Source organism: Sciurus carolinensis, chromosome 15 (genome assembly GCF_902686445.1).
Source record: "Sciurus carolinensis chromosome 15, mSciCar1.2, whole genome shotgun sequence".
Lineage (NCBI taxonomy): Eukaryota > Metazoa > Chordata > Mammalia > Rodentia > Sciuridae > Sciurus > Sciurus carolinensis.
The window spans coordinates 33,327,336-33,351,852 of NC_062227.1; the positions used below are offsets into that span (position 1 = coordinate 33,327,336).

At 33.7% G+C, this 24,517-nt stretch overlaps 1 protein-coding gene across 7 annotated transcripts in view; it reads left to right on the forward strand.

Moving 5' to 3' along the window:
- The window catches only part of Rbbp8 (RB binding protein 8, endonuclease), a 111,371-nt gene that overhangs the window by 53,937 nt on the left and 32,917 nt on the right, over positions 1-24,517 (forward strand). For 6 of the 7 annotated variants that reach the window (XM_047526470.1, XM_047526469.1, XM_047526463.1 and 3 more), the window contains 5 exons: positions 9,543-9,609; positions 16,716-16,900; positions 18,991-19,095; positions 22,472-22,572; positions 24,381-24,493. In XM_047526470.1, coding sequence (XP_047382426.1) covers positions 9,543-9,609; positions 16,716-16,900; positions 18,991-19,095; positions 22,472-22,572; positions 24,381-24,493 — 571 coding nt within the window. The remainder of the gene's footprint in view (positions 1-9,542; positions 9,610-16,715; positions 16,901-18,990; positions 19,096-22,471; positions 22,573-24,380; positions 24,494-24,517) is intronic. The other variant, XM_047526468.1, reaches the window with a different exon arrangement.

A 24,517-nucleotide genomic window follows, 5' to 3' on the forward strand; every position in this document is an offset into this window, starting at 1 on the left:
CACCATCTTTGATCTCCAGGAATTTTTTTTTAAAAAGAGGAAAAAAACCCAATGATATGATGGGTCTAAGATAACATCAAATAACCTGAAATCCCAGTGACTCAAGACTGAGGTAGGAGGATCACAAATTCAAGGCCAGCCTTAAGGATTTGCCAAAGACTCTCAGCCTTCATATATTTTTTGACCATTCATATTTCTTCTGTGAATTTTATTCAGTTCCTTTGCCCGTTTATTGATTGGGTTATTTGTTGTTTTTTTGGTGTTAATTTTTTCAGTTCTTTATATATCCTGGAGATTAATGCTTTATCTGAGGTGTGGTAGGTAGCCAAGATTTTCTCTCATTCTGAAGTCTCTCTCTTCACGTTCTTGATTGTTTCCTTTGCTGTGAAGAATCTTTTTAGTTTGATACCATGCCATTTATTGATTCTTGATTTTACTTTTTGCACTTCAGGAGTCGTCTTGAGGAATTCAATATGATAGAGATTTGGGTCTACTTTTTCTTCTAAAATGTGCAAGTTCTCTGGTCTAATGCATAGGTCCTTGGTCCCCTTTGAATTGAGTTTTGTGCAGGGTGAGAGATAGGGGTATAATTTCATTTTCTTACGTGTGGATTTCCAGTTTTTCCAGCACCATTGGTTGAAGAGGCTATCTTTTCTCCAATGTATGTTTATGACGCCTTTGTCTAGTACAAGGTAACTGTGTTTATGTGGGTTTGTCTCTGTGTCTTCTATTCTGTACCATTGGTCTTCATATCTGCTTTGGTGCCTGTTTTTGTTACTATATAGGTCTGTAGTATAATTTAAGGTCTGGCATTGCGATGCCTCCTATTTCACTTTGCTTGCTGAGGATTGCTTTCGCTCTTTTGGGTCTCTTATTTTTCCAAATGAATTTCATGACTGCTTTTTCTATTTCTGTGAAGAATGTCCTTGGAACCACATAGGAGTTACATTAAATCTCTATAGTGATTTTGGTAGTATGGCCATTTTGACAATAATAATTCTACCTATCCAAGAACATGGAAGTTCTTTCCATCTTCTGAGGTCTTCAGTTTGTTTAGTGTTCTGTAGTTTTCATTGTTGAGGTCTTTTACCTCCTTTATTAGATTGATTCCTGAGAATTTTTGTTGTTGTTGTTGTTGTTGTTGTTTTTTCCCCTGGCTATTGTGAATGGAATAGTTTTCCTAATTTCTCCTTTAGTTGATTCATCACTGATGTATAGGAATGCAATTAATTTATGGGTGTTAATTTTATAACCTGCTTCTTTGCTGAATTCATTTATGAGTTCTATAAGTTTTCTAGTGGAGTTTTTTGGGTCTTAACATAGAATCATGTTGTCAGCAAATAGGGATAGTTTGAGTTCTTCTCCTATTTGTATCCCTTTAATTTCCTTCTTCTAATTGTTTTGGCTAGAGTTTCAAGGACTGTGTTAATAGAAGTAGTGAAAGAGTGCATCCCGTCTCATTCCAGTTTTTAGAGGAAATACTTTGAATTTTTCTTCATTTAAAATGATGTTGGCCTTGAGTTTAGCATATAGAACTTTTACAGAGTTGAGATGTGTTCTAGCTATCCCTAGTTTTTCTAGTGTTTTAAACATGAATGGATGCCATATTTTGTCAAATGCTTTTTCTGCATCTGTTGAGATAATCATGTGATCTTGTCTTTAAGTCTGTTGATGTGATGAATTATGGTTTATTGATTTCCATATGTTGAACCAACCTTGCATCCCTGAACTTTTTTCCTCTTAACCCACTGTTTTTGTTAGATGTTTTGCTGCTGCAGCTAAAGGATCTGACCAGAACAATTGTAGAGGAGGAAAAGTATATTTGAGGGCTCAAGGTTTCAGAAGTCTTAGTCCACAGAAGGCCAGCTCCATTCCTCAGGGCTCAAGGCAGAAGAGAGTGGCAGAGGGAAGCAGCTCACATGTTGATCAGAAAGCAGAGAAAGACTCCTCTTGCCACATAACAAATATATACTTCATAACCATACCCCCAATGAACCACTTGCTCTAGCCACACCCCACCTGCCTCCAGTTACCACTCAGTTAATCCCATTGGAGATCAATTCACTGATTAGGTTAAGGCTATAGCCCAATCCTTTTTTTTCCAAACCTTCTTGCCTTGTTTCACACGTGAGCTTTTGGAGGATACCACATCTAAACCGTAACATCCATTTACTGTAGGATGTTTATATATACTTAACCTTCTTCTCTCATTTCTGTTCATACATCTGGTAACTTCTCTCAGTTATTATTACATGTATTCTCCATAAGAAACTCAGAATTAACATCTCCAAAATCTGATTATCTTCTTTTCCAAACTAATTCCACCTCTGACTTTATTTTTTCCTGTTAATTATATTGCTATTCTCTGGTTACTCAGCAAAAATATGTGATTATATGCTTATTATTTTTAAAATACATAAGAAAGAATATAGTTTTATTCTGTGTCCAAAGGTAACTAATGTTAAAAGTCTTGATTTGTATCTTTTTTGACAAAAAATAGTTACTTGTTTTACTGTCCTTCATTTTATCTCCCATCTGTCTTTCTCTTTTCTGTTTTAATGGTCTCATACTGTATTTTTTTAACGTATTTTTTTATTTTTAACAGACTGCATTTTGATTCATTGTACACAAATGGGGTACAACTTTTCATTTCTATGGTTGTGCACGATGTAGATTCACACCATTCTTACAATCATACATGTACATAGGCTAATGATATCTGTCTCATTCCATCTTTCATACCCCCACCCCTCTCCCCTCTTATTTCCCTTTGCGTAATCTAAAGTTCCTTCATTCTTCTCTCACCCTCACCCCCATTATGTATCATCATCCACATATCAGGGAAAACTTTTGGCCTTTGGATTTTTGGTATTGCCTTATTTCACTTGGCATGCTGTCCTCCATTTCCATCCATTTATCTTCAAATGCCATATTATTATTATTCTTTATGACTGAATAATATTCCATTGTGTATATGTACCACAGTTTCTTTATCCATTCATCTGTTGAAGGACATCTAGGTTGGTTCCACAATCTGGCTATTGTGAATTGAGCTGCTGTAAACATTGATGTAGCTGCATTACTGTAATATGCTAATTTTAAGTCCTTTGGGTATAAACTGCAGAGTGGGATAACTGTATTTCTTGTTATGATGTGTTATTTCACTTTAGAGTGTGTCTTGGGAATCTTCTATATGTTGATATAGTTAGTTAGGTCTGTAGATTCTGTGGTGTGTGAGAATGCATGCATGTGTTTATTTAGATATAGAAGACTACTTCCTGTTTTTGTAAGCTTTTTTGTCACTGTGACCAAAAGATCTGACAACTATTTTTGAGGAGGAAAACTTTATATGATGTTCATAGTGTCAGAGGTCTCAGTCCATAGACATCTGACTCTCTTGCTCTGGGCCCAAGATAAGGCAAAACATTATGGCAGAAAGGTGTGGAGGAGGAAAGCAGCTTAGGACAGGGCAAACAGGAAACATAGAGAGTGCTCTGCTCACCAGGAACAAAGGCATGCCTCCTTCAGCCTCCCTCCTCCAGCCAGACCCTACCTGCATACACTTACCACCTAGTTAATCTGTTCAAGTGATTCATTGCACTTATTAGGTTTTATACACACACACACACATACATATACATATAAATTTTTTAAATTTATTTATCTACGTATATGCAGTGTTGAAGGTCAAACCCAGTCCCTCACACATGCTAAGCAAGCCCTCTACCACTGAGCTATAGTCCCAGCCCCTACTTTCATTATCTCACATGTGAGCTTTTGGGGGCCCCTTATATCTAAACCATAATATTGTAAATGAGTAGAAAACCATTACATTTCAGCAGATACAATTGAGATCCACAATCATGTTACCATTAGTACTAGAAATAATTTGTATTAATGTCTACATATCTAATAGCCAAATATTTAGCCCTTTAAATGAAAAATAGCCAAAGACTCTAACAAGCAAAAAGATATTTGTCTAGGTGTTAAGAAATAAGAAAATATTCTCTATATTTTATTTTTAAAAATTTTTTAAATTTATTTTTATTGGTGCTTTATAATTATACATAATAATGGGGTCCATTATGTCATATTTGTGCACAAAACATAATTTTATTGATCAGTCTCATTCCCTAGTACCTTTCCTTTCCCTCTCCTCCTTCCCCTGATCTGTTTGCTCTACTCTACTTATCTCCCTTCTATTATTGTTAAAGTAGTACATTATAATTCTATATGTGTGCATATGTACATTTATACACATAAACACATAAATACATATGATCATTGTGGTAAATTCATACATGGACATAACAGCTTGGTAATGTTTATTCCCCAGTACTTCTCATACCATTCCCTCCTCCCACTTTCTCAACCCCCATCCTGTACTCTATTTTCTCCTGTCTAGAAGCTTTTGTTTTTAATCTGTTCACTGTATTCAATAGTGTAGAAATTCATTATTTAGCTATTTTCATATTAATGGATGAGCCAATTTTTTTCGTAAGTGTTCGAGAACTTTATTTTCCTACATTCTCTTCAGATTTATGTACAAATATATTAATAACATTCAGTTTGGTAAATGAAGAATGTTACTTTTTAAATAATTTTAAACCAGCATTCTCTCTTATTCAAGTCAGATATCTTGAAGTTACCTTACTTGCCCTTTGTATTTTTTAATTAAGAGCTCTTTGTATGTTAGGGAAGGATTATTAAACCTTTTTATGTATATCATCCTTATATTTTCTCTTTGTTGACTTCATTTATTGACTTCTGTTGCCATGTTTAAGTTTGTATTTTTTATCTTATGTAGAAAGGCTTTCTGTGTCCCAAGAATATAAAAATATTCTCCTGATTTTTGTACTATTATGTACACATGCATATTTTTAAATTTACATGTTGAATCCATATGGAATTTTAACATAGAATGTCAGGTAGAAATGTGTCATTTTTAGGGTATGTAGGCATTTCTTCTCAAACTTTTTGTCTCAAGATCACAAGATGACTGGTATTTTTTCAGACCACACCTTTGCATTGAGACAAGAAAAATAAGTGAAAGACTGACACCACTATGCCAGGAGAATAGAAGAATTGTTATTTTAAAACCAACTTCTTGGAATACCCACCTAGTAACTTTTGCTTAAATAACCAACTTCTTGGAATACTCACCTAGTAACTTTTGCTTAAATCTTCCTGGCCAGGAATCTCTCCTCTGTCCCCAACCCCAGTCATTGGAAGATGGCTAAGTATTTGAACCACTGTGTTAAGTTACCCTCCTTACTGTGTATGAGTTGTCTAGGTAAAAATATCATGTACAGGCCTGGGGAGAGAGCTCAGTTGGTAAAGTGCTTGCCTTACAAGCACAGGGTCCTGGGTTCAGTCCCCAGCACCGCAAAAAAAAAAAAAAAAAAATATATATATATATATATATATATATATATATCATTTACAAATAATGACTTTTTTTAACTTTCATTGATGCATTTTAATTATACATAATAATGTGATTCATTGTAATATATTTGTACATGCACATAGCATAATTAGTCTATTTCATTCCCCTGTACCTTCCTTTTCCCTTCTCTTTTCTCTCCCTGACCCTTTCCTCTATGCTTTAATCTGTCTTCTGTTTTCATGAGGATCTTTTTATTTTCTTTTCTCTCTGGTTTTCACATGAGAGGAACATATGACCCTTGACTTTCTGAGTCTGGCTTATTTCACTTAGCATGATATTCTCCAATTTCATCCATTTTCCTGCAGGTGACATAATTTTGTTCTTTTTTTTTTTTATTGCTAAATAGAATTTCCACTCCTCAGTTTATACCCAAAGGACTTAAAATCAGCATACTACAGTGATGCAGCCACATCAGTGTTCATAGCAGCTCAATTCACAATAGCCAGATTGTGGAACCAACCTAGATGCCCTTCAGTTGATGAATGTCAAATAAACTGTGATATATATATATATATATATATATATATATATATACACAATGGAATATTACTCAGCCATAAAGAAGAGTAAAATTATGGCATTTGCTGGTAAATGGATGAAGTTGGAAAATATGCTAAGTGAAATAGGCCAAGCCCAAAAAACCAAAGGCCAGATGTTTTCTCTGATAAGTGCATGACAATATATAACATGTCATTAATGTGGTGGGGGGAAGAGAAGAATGAAGGAACTTTGGATGGTGTAGAGGAAAAAGGGGTGGGAGAGGGTGGGAATGGAAAAACAGTAGAATGAAACAAACAGCATTACCCTATATATATGTATGACTACATGAATGGTGTGAATATACATTGTGTACAACCATAGAAATGAAAAGTTGTAACCCATTTGTGTATAATGAATCAAAATGTGTATGTAAAAATAAAAAACATTTTAATAAAAATAATAAATATGTTAAAAAATAATAAACTAAAGCCCTCACACTCAGTTATAGTGAGGTACAAATCTAAAAAAAAAAAAAAGAATTTCATAGTGTATGCATACCATATTTTCTTTATCTGTTGATGAGTAAACTAGACTGGTTCAATAATAATAATTTGGTTATTGTGAATTGTACTGCTATAAGTATGAATATGCATATATCACTATACTATGCTGGTGTCAGTTCTTTTGGATAAATACTAAGGAGCATTATATCCAGGTTATACTGTGATTCCATTTTTAGCCTACTTTGGAACTTCCATATTGATCTTCGTAGTGGTTATACTAATTTACGATCCCACCAACGGTACATGAGTATTCCTTTTTCTCCACATCAATGCCAACATTTATTGTTATTTGTATTGTTAATGATTGCCTTTCTAATTGGATGAATCTCAGTATAGTTTTGACTTTTATTTGCCTGATCGCTAAAGATATTGAACATTTTTTCCCTGTATTTGTTGACAATTCATCTTTCTTCTTTTGGGAAATGTTTATTGAGTTCATTTGCCCATTTTGGGGGGGGGTTATTTGTTTTTTGGTAAGTTTTTTTGTGTTCTTTATATATTCTGAATATTAATCCTCTGACAGAAGAGTAAGTGGCAGATTTTCTCCCATTCTGTAGGCTCTCTCTTCATGTTCTTGTTTGCTTTGCAGAAGCTTTTTTCTTTAATGTTATCCCATTTATTAATTCTTGATTTTATTTCCTGAGCTTTAGGAGTCTTATTGAGGAAGTCAGTGCCTGAGCCTTATCTTGTGGTGTGTTGACTCTCATTTATTCTAGCATTTGCAGGTTTCTGGTCTAATTCCTATCTTTGATCTACTTCAGGTTGACTTGTATAGGGTGAAAGATAAGAATCTGTTTTCATTCTACATATAAATATCCAGTTTTCCTGGCACCATTTGTTTAAAATGCTATCTTTTCTCCAGGACATGATTTTTGCCCCTTTTCAAATCAGATGACTGTATCCATGTGGGTTTATCTTTCTATCTTCTAACTCATTGGTCTGTATGTCTTTTTTATGCCAATACCATGCAGTTTTTTGTTCTGTTTTTACTGTGTCTCTGCAGTATATTTTGAGATTGGGTACTGTCATGCCTCCAGTGTTACTCCTATTGCTCAGAATTGCATCTTTTTTATATTCCTATATTTTAAATAACCTAAAGGCAAATTTCAAATACTATTAAAATATAACTGTCACATAAAGCTTGATGCTGTTTTTAGGACTGGATCTTTGACTATCTTTTGATTTCTTTGGTGTTATTATTCTGTTTAGTTTCCTATTTCTTAAACCAGTTGTGGTAATTAATTTTATAAAAATCACTTATTTCATCTAGATTTTAGAAATTATGTCTGTGAAGTTTATAATCGTCTTATCTTTCTTTAAAAAAACTCCATGAGTACTTATGTTTCCTTTTTCCCTTGATCAGATATGCACATCACTGTTTCTAGGCCTTTTCAGTGGACAGAACTAGGAAATAGAAAGATAGATAAATTCAAATTCAAGACTAGAGAGCTTTTACTAACCTCTTCTCTACCAACATTTGTATCTCTCTCCTCCCCCACTGTGAATCTTGGTTCACAAGGACATATGGATAATAGAAAATATACCTTAATTACTTTTTTGCTTTATCTCATATTATAAATCCAGTAGTCTCAGATAACCATCACTATAATTAGGTTCAGGAAAGTTAATTTTGCATAAATATGAGCACCAGAAACATTTTAAATGTTGTTACACCAAAGTTATTGTAAGAATAAAGACATTAGGGCTTTGTGTCTATGGTATATCTATCTAGTTGCTTTATTTATTTATTTTCAGTACTGGGGATTGAATCCAGGGTCTTGCACATACTAGCATACCCTTTATTGTTGTCGTTGCTTTTGAGACAGTGTTTCACTAAGTTGCCCAGGCTGGCCTCCAACTTGAGATGCTTCTGCCTCATTCTCCCAGGTAGCTAGCGTTACAGATGTGCACCACCACACCTGACTGCTCCATCTTTTTTTTTTTTTGGTAAAGATTTGGAGAGATTGAAAAATTATCACTGCCTCTGTCTTTCTAGAATCCTGGAAATCCCTTTCTTAATGCTGTTTTCTTTTCGTTCTTTCTTTTCTTGTTTTTACTTTTCCCACATACTGAACTTTGATCTTTTACTTTTTTAAAGTATTAACTTCTGTTATTACCCTCATCTTAATAATACAGACTTCAAAATATGCTGACTCTGATCACCCCCTTCTCAACTTACATGCTGTTTTAACTAATTCATTTCTGTATTTTTAAAGTCTTACAAGTTAGATACTTTTTAAAGTTTATTTTTATTCAGACATTTAAAATTTTTTTTTAATTTATTCTTTTGAGGTAGGGGAGGGGTTACTAGGAATCAAACCCTGGGTCTTATACGTGCTAGGAAGGTGCTCTACCACTAAGCTGCACTCTCAGCCCCAGACTTTTTTAAGACTTTAGTGTTTCTTAATTTCTTTGCTTATTATCTCACTTTTCTTCTGTGATATTATCCCTCTGAGATGCATACTTGAGAAGTTCTTTTAGAGGATTTTAGTTTATTTTATTGTACTAGGAATCAAACTCCAGACCTTGAACATACTAGGCAAACACCATTCCACTGAGCTACACCTTCAGTCCTTTATATTTTGAGCCAGTGTCTCAGTACATTTTTCAGGCTGACCTTGAACTTGTGATCCTCCTGCCTTAGCCTACCAAGTGGCTGGAATTACAGGGATGTGCCACCATTCTGGCAGTTACATTATTTTTATGATCAAATTTATTTTGAGATAAGTGATTCTTCCTAAATTGGTATTTGAAATTTAGTACTGAGTAACCAGATGGGAATTTTTTTCTTATCTTCATTGTATTAGACTATCTCTAGTTCATAAAGTACTTTCTTTGCCAGAGACATTACATAAATATATCAGTTAATCACATGGAAATGGCACAATATGAAGAGGTTGTAAATTACTTTTGCCCAATAGCATCAACCTGAAATAATATGACTTAGAATTAGAAATCCTAATTTCTTCATAAGTCTTGATCTTATTTTAAAAACCTTACATGGATATTATTATAACTGTCTTATATGCCTTTTTCACATTGTTTTTAAGTGAATGAAAAGAATTCCCTCCAGGAAGAAAATAAAAAGCTTTCTGAACAACTGCAGCAGAAAATCAAGTAAGTATTTTTCCTAAACTTTAACAGAAAATTTTATTTTCCTCCAATTTTCTTTATTTTACTTAGCTTTCAAACTGTGAAAGTATCTTAAGAGTTGCAGGTTTCATTTTTAAAACTTACAAAGTGCTCTACAATTAAAAAAAATAAAATAATATCACTACATTTTTGTTGTGTTTGGAGGTGTGTATATAAAGAATACGCATTCATCTCTTAGGTTAGTGTGTGAGTGTACAGTGAAAGAAAGTATCAACATTTTAATTAAAGTATTTTATAATAATTTTAAATAATAGAGAATTTATTGAAATATTTGTCTTTCAAATAAATATTTGAGTTTTGTTACCCTCTTCCAGCCCTATCTCAGAAGCTTCATAAAGCAGGCTGAATAAGTATTTCCTCTTCATGAGTTCTTTGGCCTGTTAGAACTTCTTCCTTCTTCTGTTCTCATTCATTTCTCTTTAAGAATAAAAATAACTTCTCTCACATGCTAGTTGCCCTTCTGTGTTTTATGTTAATTATTTCTAATCTTTTCTCTGACTCTGCAGAGTAATTTTATTATCCTTACTTGACAAATGGGGAAACTAAAATGCAATGTCAAATAACTTGCCTGTGATTTCTTAGCTAGTGTATAATCACACCATCACTTAAACCCATATCTTCTGATTTAAAAAACTTTTTTCTTTCCTTTTTTCTTTTCTGTGGTACTCTATCTTGAAAGATTTTTTTCCCCTGATTTGGTTTAACTAATTCAGAGTAGAGATAACCCTTAATTCCCATTTATATGAAAATTATATAGTATTTTTATTTATTTACTTTTTGTGGGGATGGCAAGTCAGGGTTTCTCTGTTACCCATGCTTTCCTTGAACTTCTGATCTCAAGCCATCTTCCTGCCTCAGTCCCCCAAGTAGCTGGAACTAATGGCACAACATAGCACCCCAGATCTATGGTATTTTTTTAAACTTAGAATCTGGGATTGTCCAGATGGTGTTATAGGGTTCTTAAAGATCCTGTTGCTTTCGAGTAGTAGATACTTATAAAAGCTTTGGTAAACTCTGCAGATATAACGTGTTATTTTGGCTTGGGATAGTTATTATCTATGTATAAACATGTTTCATAGGAGGAAATAACATTCTTATCAGTATGCTTTTAGGTAGTAGATGTCTAGTAGAATTTTGCTATTTCTTCCTTCCACATTATCAGTCCACTGAACACTGATAGCCAAAGGGAATTTTGAGGCGGATAATAGACGATGAAGGGAGGCTATGGGATCAGATTGAAGTTACGAAATATGTGTATGAAAATGTCAACATTATCTAATTTTATTCATACTCTAGGATAGACCCACAGTTTTTTAATTTGAACCCAAAGGTTCTTTTTTTTTTTTTTTTTTTTTTTGTTATTCACAACTTAAGTTCATCTCAAGTCCTAGAACACTATTGGTAGTTTTTATTTATCTCACTTTTTGTGAGTGTTTTTATGTTTTGCTGTGAAAATACCAGTGTATTTGATTACTGGACAGTGCCTCAGATTGCACTGGAAGTGTAATTATATATGCTGTGTGTTATATTTTATTTTTTAAAATCTAAATTCTGAATCCTGACTGGTTCCAAGGATTTCAGATAAGTGATTGGTAACCTGCGTTAATCTATGTGAAGTGATTTTGTACATGTAGCTTATGGTATTTTGAACACCTCAACCTTGATATTTATGACAGCAGAAATAGATAAGAAACTGTATATATAAAGGTTAATAAAAAATTGCCTCAAAAGCGAAGGTGTATAAATTATATTGAAACTAGGTTGTCATTGCTTGATAGAAATATGAATTCTAATTATTTAGAATTTATTTTTGGTGTTCTTAAATATACAGATTTTCCTGTTGAAGTAAATTGGTATTTTTACAAAAGAAGTAAAGGCTACAATAAAAACTAATCATGTAGACAAGTTCAGAGCATGTATATTTTATTTAGGACATGCTTAGTCAGAACAGTGTAGGAAGTAATGTATCTTTCAGATCTTTCATGAAGATAGTTGTTTTAAGATAGTTGTGATTCTCCTGAGCCAATTTTGTCACTAACTCACCTCAAATTTCTCTATGGTTGGCAGTTTTTTAAAAATAGCAAAGTTAATCATGTAAAGGCAACCTCATTTCCTCTGACTACCTAAACCACTGGATTGTTATGCTACTAGTGCTTGAAATTTCCCTGAACTTTATAAAAAGTATTGACAACTTCTTGTTAAGTGCTGTAATTCTAACCCACTCAAGGTGGGTATTCCTTCCCACCCACTAGTGGTGGGGGTCAAACCCAGGGTCTCACATGTGTAGGCAAATACTTTACAACTAAGCTACATTCCCAGACCTTCCTGAGCTGGTTTTGATGTTATAGATGTCTTATATGTCATCTATATGGTATATGTCATTAAGTGACACTACAGTAAGAAATTATTCAATAAAAATTTGCTGTTATAAAGTTGAAAAATAAAGAGAGTCAGCACTGCCAGTTACAGAAAACAAATAATTAAGTTATGTATTAGGAAATAGATGTGATGGGTCAGTAAAATTCAAGGAATCTACACAAGATTTCAAAGGACTGTAGAATTCATTTCATTTAACCCTTATCTCTATAATAAAATTCCTGATATATCTTTTTTAACAAAGAACCATTGTTGAAATACCTTTAGTATAGGTTCACTGTTTCCTGAGTCTGTTTAATTTTAACAAGATGAAATTATTAGAAAAATTTTCCCAAGCTTGTGTAGGATCACTTACTTACAAATTATGTTTATTGATTCTGATTTTGCCACCTTCTGCCTTTTGATACATGAAGACACCTATCATGGCTCTCCTAGTCTTGTCTTCTCTAAAGTAAATATCTGCTCTTCATTAACTGTTCCTCATGTAGCACTACTTCAGGATTTTTCAAACTGCCATTTTTCTTTAATGTTTTAGTTACCAGTGTCTTATTTAAGACTTCTATGATCTAGATGTAGTCTGACCAATACACCAGTATTGTCACCTCCCCCTTTATTAATTCAGACTTTAAGTTAGTGTCTTCTTTGTCCTCTACTTGTGAATTTGCTGTTCTAGTTATAAACACAGGACTTCAAAGTCATAGTTTCATCATAATTTGTTGAAGACACCTCATATCATTTAGTCTGCTCCTTCATTTCAAGGTAATAGCACTTTTATTAAATACCTACTAATTTTCTGGGCACTGGGTTATATCTTTGTGTATATTATTTGATTATTACACCTTCCTTTAAAAAGGAAATAGGAAAACACCCATTTTATAGACAAGGAAGCCAAGGCTCTCAGGAAAATTAAATGACATTCATTGTAACTAGTAAGTGAACCCAGATCTACCTTCAGGCTTTATATACCCTTTCTATAGTCTTATTAAAACTGCTTCAGCAGGTTACCTACACAGTGTTGACCTGTAGGTGACAAAGTACAGATTCTCTCTCTTCCATACAGATTTTCTTCGTTAATAATAATTTGTATCACCAGGCATAGTGGCACACATCTGTAATTCCAGCAACTTGGGAGGCTAAGGCAAGAGAATTTCAAGTTGGAGATCAACCTCATTAATTTAGCAATGCTCTAAACACCTTAAATGAGGCCCTATCTTAAAATAAAAAGTAAAAAGGGCTAGGGTGTGACTCAGTGGTTAAGAGCCCTGGGTTCAATCCCCCAGTATCATAAGTAAATAAAGGGCTAAGATACCTCAGTGACAGTGCCCTGGTTTCAGCCCTCAGCACTACAAATAATAAAAATTTTTGTCAGTCAGGAATCTGCTTTATTGGTACTGTTTATATTTCTTTTTGTTTGTGGTGAGAGGATATCAAGGAAATAAATCATTGATGCATTCTTGAGCTAGGTATATGTTGAAACATTCCTCAGACAATTGGTTCAATAGCCCTACTTCTAAAAATTAGTCTTACTTTAATTATTCATATGATAAAATTATAAGGTCCTCAGGATCTGTGTATAAGGCTCACTACTGTGTACTTCAGGGAATCCTCTTCCCTTTTTTAAAAATTAGAAGATTTAAATGAATGTGATGTTTTTTTTTTTTTTTTTTTTTTTTTTGGGTGCTAGGGATCGAACTCAGGGCCTTGTGCTTACAAGGCAAGCACTCTACCAACTGAGCTATCTCCCCAGCCCCGAATGTGATGGTTTTAACCTTGCTTCCTTATGTTTAAATTGTGTTTAACTGGAATTGTAAGTTATTCACAGTGGAGAAAGAAAAGTTGAATGTTAAAAACTATTGACTCCTTATGAAGAGAAACTTTGGATCCTTTATAGATCTTTGGGGAAAGGAACAACTAAAACAGATTTGATAAGAATTTAAGAGGAGGCCTACAAATAAAATAACCAAAAACGTTTAGCGAAAGAATGACAAGTGTGCATAATTAGTTTAATCAAAAACTATGACGTGAACTTGTACCTTTTATCAGAAAATCAGAGACCTATTGTTTTATAGAATAATACTTGGTTAAGACACAGAAGTTTTTTGTTTTTTTTTTTCTTCCCCTTATTATGACAAAGAAGGACAAAACCAGCATTTGTTTGTTTACTTTGCGTACTTCTATTTGGAGCTTGTTTTGGTTTTAATCTTTTGGGTGTTTGTTTGTTTTCCCTTTTTTGTCATCCCAGATACTTGTAGATTGACACTGCCAGGAAGTCAGTTACTTCTCGTGACTCACTCGTGTTTCAGGTTGAATTTTTATGACTAATAGGAAAGTACACTATGACGTGATTAGTTAAAGGTGGACCAGATAGATTTCACACTCCATTAATTTGTAAGACTTTCTCATATGACTTTAGCTTACTCTGTTTTTCCAAAATAAGGGTAGAATTGCTAAAAGAGACTAAAAATTAAATATTAATCTATTGTAAAATGACTATAATAAATAATGAAACATTGTATATTTTGAAATTCCTAGAAAAGTAAATTTCAAATATTACTACATAAATATGTGAAGTGATGGATTTGTTGAGTAACTTGATTTAATCATTCCATGATGTAAACATAACAAAACATCACATTATACCCCATGAATTTTATAATCATTATCAATTAAAAGTAAAATTTTTTAAATTAGATATTAGTTTTAAAAATTGTTCCTTAGCATAGAATATAGAGTTTTAGACCACAAGTAATATCAATGTTATCCAGGAAATTAAAATATGAATCTTTGTTAGGAAACATTAACCTTTGTCTTCCAGTGATTTTTAAAAATTTCTCTTGGTCATAGTTTATAAAATTCTCATATGTATTTTGTTTGAAACAATATCACAAATTAATAGGAGTGTAATCTACGTTGGTCATGTAAAGACTGACTGACTGACTGCTAATTATTGGTTGGCCAGTAAGGTCAGTAGTGGTTTAATGCCAGAAAGTGAGATGACTTAATTTTACTCAGTAACTATAATTCAGTCCAAACTCAATCTTTAAGTACCACTGGTCCTGAATTGAGTTGACAAGAACATATACATTAGCATAAAATTATTTCTTGAGTAGCACCTGGTAATGTCTCATATTCATTCAACAAATCTTTATGCAGTCCATACTACTTGACTACTATTGTAGGTACTTGTAATTCATCAGTAAACCAAAGAGCCTTACTCTCTTAAAGCTTACATTCTAATAAGTGAGCAGAGACACATTATATACTTTGTTAGAAAGCATATTTACTATAGATAAAGTAAATAGAGCAGAATAACAGGGAACAGGAAACTGGGGTGTGGGAAGGGGTTTGTGCTTTTGATTGTTAAAATTCCAGCAAAGATATAAAAATGAGGTAATTAGCCTTGCGGATACCTGGAAAAGAGTAAAGAATAGCTATGAACAAAGAGCCTAAAGTAGGATTATACATGTTGTGTTTGAGGAAACCCAAGGAAGATTAATGTAGATAAAGTAAAGTTAATAGGGGATAGGATAAACAAATCCTGTAGGTTTTGGGGGATTAATCAAAGGACTTTGGCTTGTGTTTTTAGTGAATTGGAATATGTGGCAGGGTTTTAATCTGACTTAATTGATATGACTTAAATTTTAATAGGACTATTGTAACTGATGTTTTGGGAGTAGACTGTAAGGGGACCTGAATCAGAAGCTAAGATAGAAACTCAAATTTTGAAGCCTACCATAATTGGTCATTAGACTTACGATCTACACTAAGTATCCTTAGTATAGAATAGTTAACAAAGGTTAACTGTTGAATAGTGAATAACACATTGAATAGTTAACAATAGGGGCCTTTAGAAGTCTGCCAAAATTTAAATTTTGTCTCTGTTCCTTACTATTTTGACTTAAGTCACTTGACTTCTTTTTCTTCATTTCCACAGCAGTAAAATAAGAGTAATAATAATATCTCACACAATTGTGATAATTAAAGTGACACATGCAGCACTTAGAATAGTTTCTGGTGATGTGAATACACAGCAAAGGTTGGCAGTTATCAGTGTCAGTATTATTATCCCATCTGCAGTTTACAAAGTAATGTTGATTCTACCACCAGTGTTTAACATTGGTCCTTTCCTTTCTATGTGTATTTCCAGTATTTTGGTTCAAACCACAGAAACCCTTGCCTGGACTGTTATAGTTAACTGTCTAATTGAATGCCTTGCTTTCCTGCCTCTTTACCAGTCTTGTGGTATACTGTTATAAACTTGTCATTTCACTTTTATACTCTTAAGCCTTAGTTCTTTTCCTCTTGCTTTCTCAGTTATGGGCACATTTACTCACAGTTTCCTTTCCTGTAGTTCTTGCTTGCTCTTATCCAACACACATACACAGTAGGGCATTCCTTTAATCAAACTGTATGGTCCTCTGCTGAACTTCTTTGCCATTTGAAATACTTTTAATTTCATCTCAGGTGCCAAGGACTACACTTTCTGTTTCACTTCTCACAATAATATTCCCCACTTGGTATTATAGTTATTTGCATGCTTCTCTAATCCTTAGATTTGGAATATTAGATGCAAGGGAGTACATACATTTCTTGTGTCTTCCCACTTGTGTTCTGCTATAGCTCCATACCTTATAGTACATGTTTTAATAAATACTTGTCGAATTCATTTTCTTTCACTTGTTATCTTCCTCTAGGAAGGATCAACAACAGCATCAAGCAGCTGGACTTGAATGTGAGGAAAATGTTATTCCAGATTCACCCATAACAGCCTTTTCATTTTCTGGCATTAACCGACTACGAAGAAAGGAGAATCTCCATGTCCGATATATGGAAAAAGCACAGAGTAAACTGGAGTACCCTGGTTGTACAAATGGTAAAGGTTAGAGTTGTATCTTAGTTATCTGGTTTTGTTAAAAAAAAAAAAAAGAAAGAAACCATTGTTTTTACATTATTCAGTCTAGTAGAAGGAAGACGGTCATTGTTCAGTAACCCATGGTATACCTGTTGAGTTTAACTTCTATTAGTAAAGTGACTGGGCATTTTCTGCCTGTATTATGGGTAGATGTGTTGCTTGTCTGAATATGTAAATACTCAGCATTTTATAAATATAAGAAAGTTTCTTTTTATTTTAAAAATATTCTGATGTGCACATATCTAGGATGGAAGGAAAGAGGAAAAGAATGTTTATTTCCACCTCCTGTTTTGGATGTATTAATATGCTGATTGATTTGTGTACATTATTACTATATTTTAATTCTTACAATAACTTGTAGGATAGGTGTTAAGTCCTTTTATTGATGAGATGTTTAGATATGTTAAAAATTCACTCAAGGTCAACTGTCATAAAAGTAGATAAATCAAAATTAACATACGGGTTTTCCTGGCTCTACACTTCCATACCTTCTGAGGCTTGCCCACAGGTACTTCGGCCATTTGGAGCTATCTTTTACTTGTTATTTTTGTAATCTGTAGTAGTTGGTGGTAATTAAATGACTTCATAATACATATGTTTTGTGAATTATCAGTGACAGATTTTTAATTCCAGACCAGTTTAACATTTCTATAAAATTCTTTGAAACTACCTTTTTATATAACCCTGAAATATGTCATGTGACATGATACAATAATTATTCCTTTTAATATTAATTAAAAATAAATGGTGAAGATTTTAATGTTACCTAAACTGCTTGTAATAAGGAAAGCATTGAAGGAAAGTAATATATGAAATTCTGGAGATATTTGTATAGTACAAATGCATTATTGATAGTAGCTTTGCTTTTAAAAGAATAAGTAGATTTTTATTCTTTGAAATTGGAAAATTGGCAGTTTTTCTTTATTTTATATGTGTTTGCATCACCATCTAGTGGAAAACCAAAGAACTGTTAAAAATTCTACCTACAATTAGCAGCTAAATAAAAACATAGAATCTAGATCTTATATTTTAGAAGGAGTAAACATAAATTGGCCTTTTAGTCTACTACTAGGACATGAATCATTACAGATAATCATCATATAATTTAGATCATGTTTAAGTTCATCTGTGTACATATCCAGAAACCAAACCACAGCAATTTTCTTTACTAGAACATCTTTCATATCTCACATTGTTGCTTCTAGTTTATTTCTTCATTGTGAGAGAAGCATATATTTTAAAATTTTTTGTTTTTTTCTTGTTCTGATCATTTTTTCCTTGGAAACCGAAATTTTGGCTTTAAGATATGTTAACTTTTGAGCCATGCAAATTTTTAAAAAATAAGTTTTAAGTGAGTTAATGACTAATTAGCCGTGTTCTTATTCTGATCATGTTTACTTGTTTATCTGAGATGTATAGTGCTTTTTAATGTTATTTTCAAGTTAAAATTAGGCTCTGTTTTTCTTTTCTTTTAATATTTTTTAATTGTTGATGGGCCTTTATTCTATTCATTTATTTATATGTGGTGCTGAGAATCAAACCCATTGCCTCACACATGCTAGGCAAGCGCTCTACCACTGAGCCACAACCCCAGCCCTGGCTCTGTTTTTCTTTATTTTGTCCTTTTGGTTTTCTTTGAAGTAAATCCTTAAACGGTAGAAATAGTTCAGGATTTCCTTCCAGAAAATAAAAACTCTTAAACAAAGATTGTGGATAAGTGATGTAATGTAAGATAAAAATAATACGTATTTTAAATTAACCTGCTGATTTGTAACAGACACAGGAGAAAAGGAAACATTAAAATGTTATTTCTTAGGCATCTTAGTCAGAAGAAACTTGTCTCTTCAATTACTTGGTCCCACCACTGCCTAACTTTTAGCTTTGTTCTTAGTGAAACTAAAGAAACTTATTACTTTTTCTTAAAATATGAGAATTGTGTTAGTAAAATAGTGTTTGTAGTACATTTAACTACAGGATTTTATTAGCTTATCAGAGTAATATTTTGACCATAATTCTGTTTGTTATGTAATCTCTCCTCTTTTTTTTCCCCCTCTTAGAATTAAGAAAAATCTCCAGGGCTTCAACGCATCCTCACCATAAGCCTAATGAAAATGAAATTCTAGTAGCTGACACTTGTGATCAAAGTCAAGCTCCAGTGACTAGTAAGATATTGAGATTATAAGTTTAAAATTTGTGATTATTGGTAGACAAAAGTTAACCAGCAGTTTGAATTAGACTATTTCAAGGATATTTTTCATACAGTTTTGTTTATGTTACTAGTTGCCTAGAAGTCTTTTCATATTGGCAAATAATGTTATCCTAGTATTAATTAATATTAGTATCCTTATCCATATTACTACAAATTGCTAATTATGTAAGAAAGGCTTTACTATGGATTACTTATTTATTCAAAAAATATTTTAAGTGCTTACTATATATAAGCACTGAACAAAACAAGCCCTTGCCCTTGTGGAATTTACAATCTAGTTGGGAAAGAAAAAAAAAATAAGTATATGTCAGGTAGAGTCAAGTGCGTTGAAAAGAAATGAAGCAGGATAAAAGGGATATTAGAAAACCTCACTCATAAAGCAACTCTTCAGCAGAGACTGAGGGAAGCTTGTGGATATCTGAGAGCAGAAAATCCCAGGCAAAGAAAATGTCATTTGGTTTACTTGAGAAACTTTAAGGAAACCTGTGTAACTGAAAGTAAAGGGGAGAATCCTTTGGGCAACAGGAAGAATAAAGTTGCTGCTTACTGAGATGCAAGTGACTGGAAACAGCAGGTTTTTGGGCTGAGGGATAGGAAAGGGGTTTTGTTTTTATAATATACTGTTTGAAATGTAGATTGAATATTCAGATAAAGATTTTGGATGGGGTGTGGATGTAAATTTGCATTTAGGGAAACTTAGGATGAAGGTACATAGGGAAGTTACAGCGTAGTTTCCAAAACCATAAGACTATATGAGATTTCCAAGCAAGTCAATGTAGATGGGGAGAGAAGTTGAAGTATTGAGCCCTGAGGAACTCCATTATGTAAAACAGTGATTCTTAACTCCACATCTTCACTCCCCCTGCCCAGTGATCCTTTTTTTCCCCTCAAATCACTTCCCCCATGATTTTTTTTTTTTATTTTTGAGGTGGTGGTGGTGGGATTGAACCCAGGGTCTTGTGCATGCTAGAAAAGTGCTCTACCCTGAGCTACACTCTCATCTCACCCCCACACAATTTTAATATTGCAAAAATGCTATGTATTCCATTTATGTACTCTATACATATCTGTACTTCATATATAGAATGCATAAGACATTTTTGCCCCTAAAAGCCATTTTTCACCCCCTTGCAGGCAATATTATTGCAGCTGTTTTGATTTAGAGATTATGAAAATGAGAAGAAACCAACTGGAGAAGGGCAAAAGTTTTGTTTTGTGTTTTCTAATATTAGGTGGTCTTGGACCTGCTCATGTCTTACCTTTTTTTTTATCTTTCTGGGGGACTCTCTAGTAGTAGAATCACTATTCTACTACCCATATGCTAATAAATCCCAAATCTGTGTCTCTGTCCAAGACTTTTCTTCCAGATTCCAAAACACTATATGTGCCTGCTATTGAACACCTCTCTCTTAACATTCTTCATCTTCAGCATGTCCAAAATGGAAGCTTTCCTGTCAGACCTACTTTTCTTCCTTTCCTTTACAACTTCAGTGAATGATACTATACACACCTCTTTTGAGTTCCCTAAGTTGAAAATCTCTAAATCATTCTATATTCCTGCTTCCTCATCTTATGTTTCTAAATAGCCTCTAAGTCTTATTGATTACAGCTCCTGCTTGTCTGTTTTATATAGTCTTCTGTATCCCCATGGTATTATTTTTGGCCATCAGCATCTTACACCAAGACTGTTTCAGTAATCTAATGAACCTTCCTGCCTATTAGTGATTACTTCTTGTTTGTTTCATTTTTTAACCCTGTTATTTCTTCCATCCTCCCTTTAAAACTCTTGGATATCTCTTCGTTGTTTCCAGGAGAAATTCTAAACAAGTCAGCATAATCTGATCCCTAACTAACCTAGCTAGGCTCATATCCTACTACTTTTATCTTCTGTGATTCGATTCCAGCAATTAAACCTCATGTAGTTCCTCAACAAGCAATTTTGTTTCATTTATCTGGGACCTCGAGCATACCTAAAATCCTACACCCTGCCCCACATCTAGTTAACTGCCACACCCGTCTTTCTCCTAAAGGTCAGTAGGCATTACTTTATGTAGCTTGCCTTGATTTCCCCAAGACTGATTTAGGAGTCCTACTGTATTGAGTCACCTTTTGTGAGTGCCTTTATAAATGTTTATTATATCTCTTTTTACCTTTCAACTGTAGTCTATATGCTTCTTGAGAACAGAGCTTTTTCTTTTCATCTAGTGCTTAAAACATAATGCCTAGGACGTAGTAGGTACTCCATAAATACTTACTATGTTATAGGAACTCTAAATAAATAAAACTTACAAAAATGCTTGAATATAGATGATTCCTATGTAAATATGCGTTAGCTTAAAACGAAAAACATTCAGTGCTGAAAACCTCTCCACTGTATTCACAAAACATAAATATGGTTTAATTACAAATCCAGGTCAATAAAAGCAATCTCCCTACTGTGTTTAGTTCATTTAGGAAAAATAGAAGACTGAAAAGGTTTAGCAAGTGGGGGTGCCAAATTCCTGCAACTTGTTGGGCATAGTAGCACACACTTGTAACCCCATCAGCTCTGGAGGCTGAGTCAGGAGTTCAAAAGCCAGCCTTAGCAGAAGTGAGGTGCTAAGCAACTCAGCGATTATTCTGTCTCTAAATAAAATGTAAAATAGGGCTGGGGATGTGACTCAGTGGTCGAGCGCCCAGAGTTCAAGCCATGGTACCAAGAGGGGGGGGGAACCCTGCAATTTATTGCTATTTATAGTAGATACTTTGGACTTTCATGAACAGAACTTGAAAATTTGTCCAATGCCTTCCCCCACCCCAAGTACTGGGGATTGAACCCAGATGTGCTTTATCACCAAACCACATCCCCAGCCCTTTGTTTTGCTTTGTTTTGTTTTTTGGTACTGGGAATTGACCTTGGGGGCACTTGACTACTGAGCCACATCCCCAGCCCTATTTTGTATTTTATTTAGAGACAGGGTCTTACTGAGTTGCTTAGCAACTCACTTTTGCTGAGGCTGGCTGAACTCACAATCCTCCTGTCTCAGTCTCTGGATCCACTGGGATTACAAGCATGCACCACCATTCCCAGCTCATCTCCAGCCCTTGTTAGTTTTTATTGAGTCAGAGTCTCATTAAGTTGCATAGAGCCTCAATTAGTTGTTGATATAAGGAAGTATACTCCTTATATCAATACTCCTGCCTCAGCCTCCTGGGATTACAGGCTTGTGCCACCACACCTGGCTCTAGTGCCATCTTATAAATTGGTTCTTTGAGACTTTCCCTACTTTTTTATAAAATTTTTACGTGTAATTTCTATGAGTTAATTGGTTTGTTTTTCTCTTACCTAGAAACACATGAAACAAGCAGTTACCCCACTGATAAGTCATCATCTTTTAATTTGGCTACAGTTGTTGCTGAAACACTTGGACTTAGTGTTCAAGAAGAATCTGTAAGTAATTATTTAGTTAACAGTATGTGTTAATTGATATATCAGTTTGGATCTTTTCTTAAAAAATTGAGCAAGAGAAAATTTATTTTATTCAAAGATATTGAATAAAAGCCTAGAACAAAACTAATGTTAGAAAGGCCCATTTGTATTATCTCCCTTATATAGTTCCAGAAATTGAGTCTTTAGAATTCTTAAGGAATGGTTTGAGTCAAAATTATGGGGGAATAATAATGGCATAGAGGTTTTATTTTGTCAGTCCTCTTTCTTGATCCCTCTCTTCTGCTTTCTTGCCACCCTCGTTATGTCTAAAAGAAGACCTAAACCTTTATGTTGGTTTCAGAACTTATTGGGTCTTTTTGACATCTTTTAAACTGAGTTTTGATTTGGAAAAAGACTGAATTCTTGGGACTACCAAAAACTACCAATTCAGCTAGATCTAATTCTTAGGGATTAAGTCAGAGATTGTCCACTGTTGTTTTCATTATTTGAATACTTCCTTATATCAGACAAGTTTACTTTTTCTTTATTTTCTTAATTGATCCCTAGAAAATAGAAAACTTGAATTCTTAAATCTTAACAAATTCTGTTTTGACACAACTTTAAATAAGTTTTCCTCTTCTTTAGTTAGTAAATGTATACATACTCTTATAAGGTTGTCCTACTATCAGATTTCTGAAAATTGAATTGATTTTTCATTACATGTGATTATTTGCTCTTTTTTAGATATATCCTCAAATGATAGTGAGTTTTTTAAAAAATCTTTGAAAGTTATATGTGTCTTAATGGTTTCTAATTTCCTCTTATCCATAAACCTAACAAGTCAATACTTTAGACACAAAATATACTAAGGAAGCTGACATCAAAAGACTTACTTCAGCTGGGCACAGTGGCTCAGGCCTGTAATCCAGTGACTTGGGAGGCTGAAGCAGGAGGATTGTAAATTCAAACTTCAGCAACTTAGCAAGGCTCTAAGCAACTCAACAAGACCCTGTCTCTAATATAATACAAAAGGGCCTGGGGATGTGGCTTGGTAGTTAAACCCCCCCGAGTTCAAGTCCTGCTACCTTTTTAAAAAAAAAAAAAAAAAAAAAGAAGAAGAATACGACTTGCTGCTCAGAATATGATCCACAGTCCAACAACATCTGCTTCACTTTTGAAGTTTATTAGAGGTACAGAATCTCAGGTATACTGAACTTGCATTTTAATAAACCCCAACTTGTATGTTGTTAAAGGGTAAGAAACACTGCTCTCTAAAGAATCCTTTTGAATTCATCTTTAATCTCTTTCCCTCATCTTAGTAGTATTTTTTTTCATTGGAGTTTTATATACCAGTGATACAATATAGGTTGATAAATTTGTAACATCTTGATGCTTTTTCTCTTTAAACGTAATATGCATCATTTTTATTGTGATGAAATTCATATAATGTAAATTAATCATTTTAAAGTGTACAATTCAGGAACATTTAGTATATTCACCATATTATGCAACTGCCACCTCTATCTAGTTCCAAACCTTTTTTTTTTCCCCAGAAGAAAACCCCATACCTCTGAAACATTTAGTCTTCATTCACCCCACCTTTCAGCCCATGGCAGTCACCAGTCTACTCTGTCTCAGTGGGTTTACCTATTCTGGATATTTTCATATAAATATAAAATTATACATTATATGTCTTTTGAATCTGGCTTCTTTCCCATAGCATATTTTTCAGGTTAGTTCACATCATAGCATTTACTCAATACTTTATTCCTTAATAAGGATGTATAATATTCCATTGTGTGAGTGTGCTTCTTATTTTACCATTGAAGGAATCTCAAGGTCCCCCAAGCCCTCTTGGTGATGAGCTCTACCAGTGTTTGGAAGGAAATCATAAGAAACAGCCTTTTGAAGAATCTACGAGAAATAGTGAAGATAGTTTAAGGTAATTTGGGGCGCTCTGGTGAAA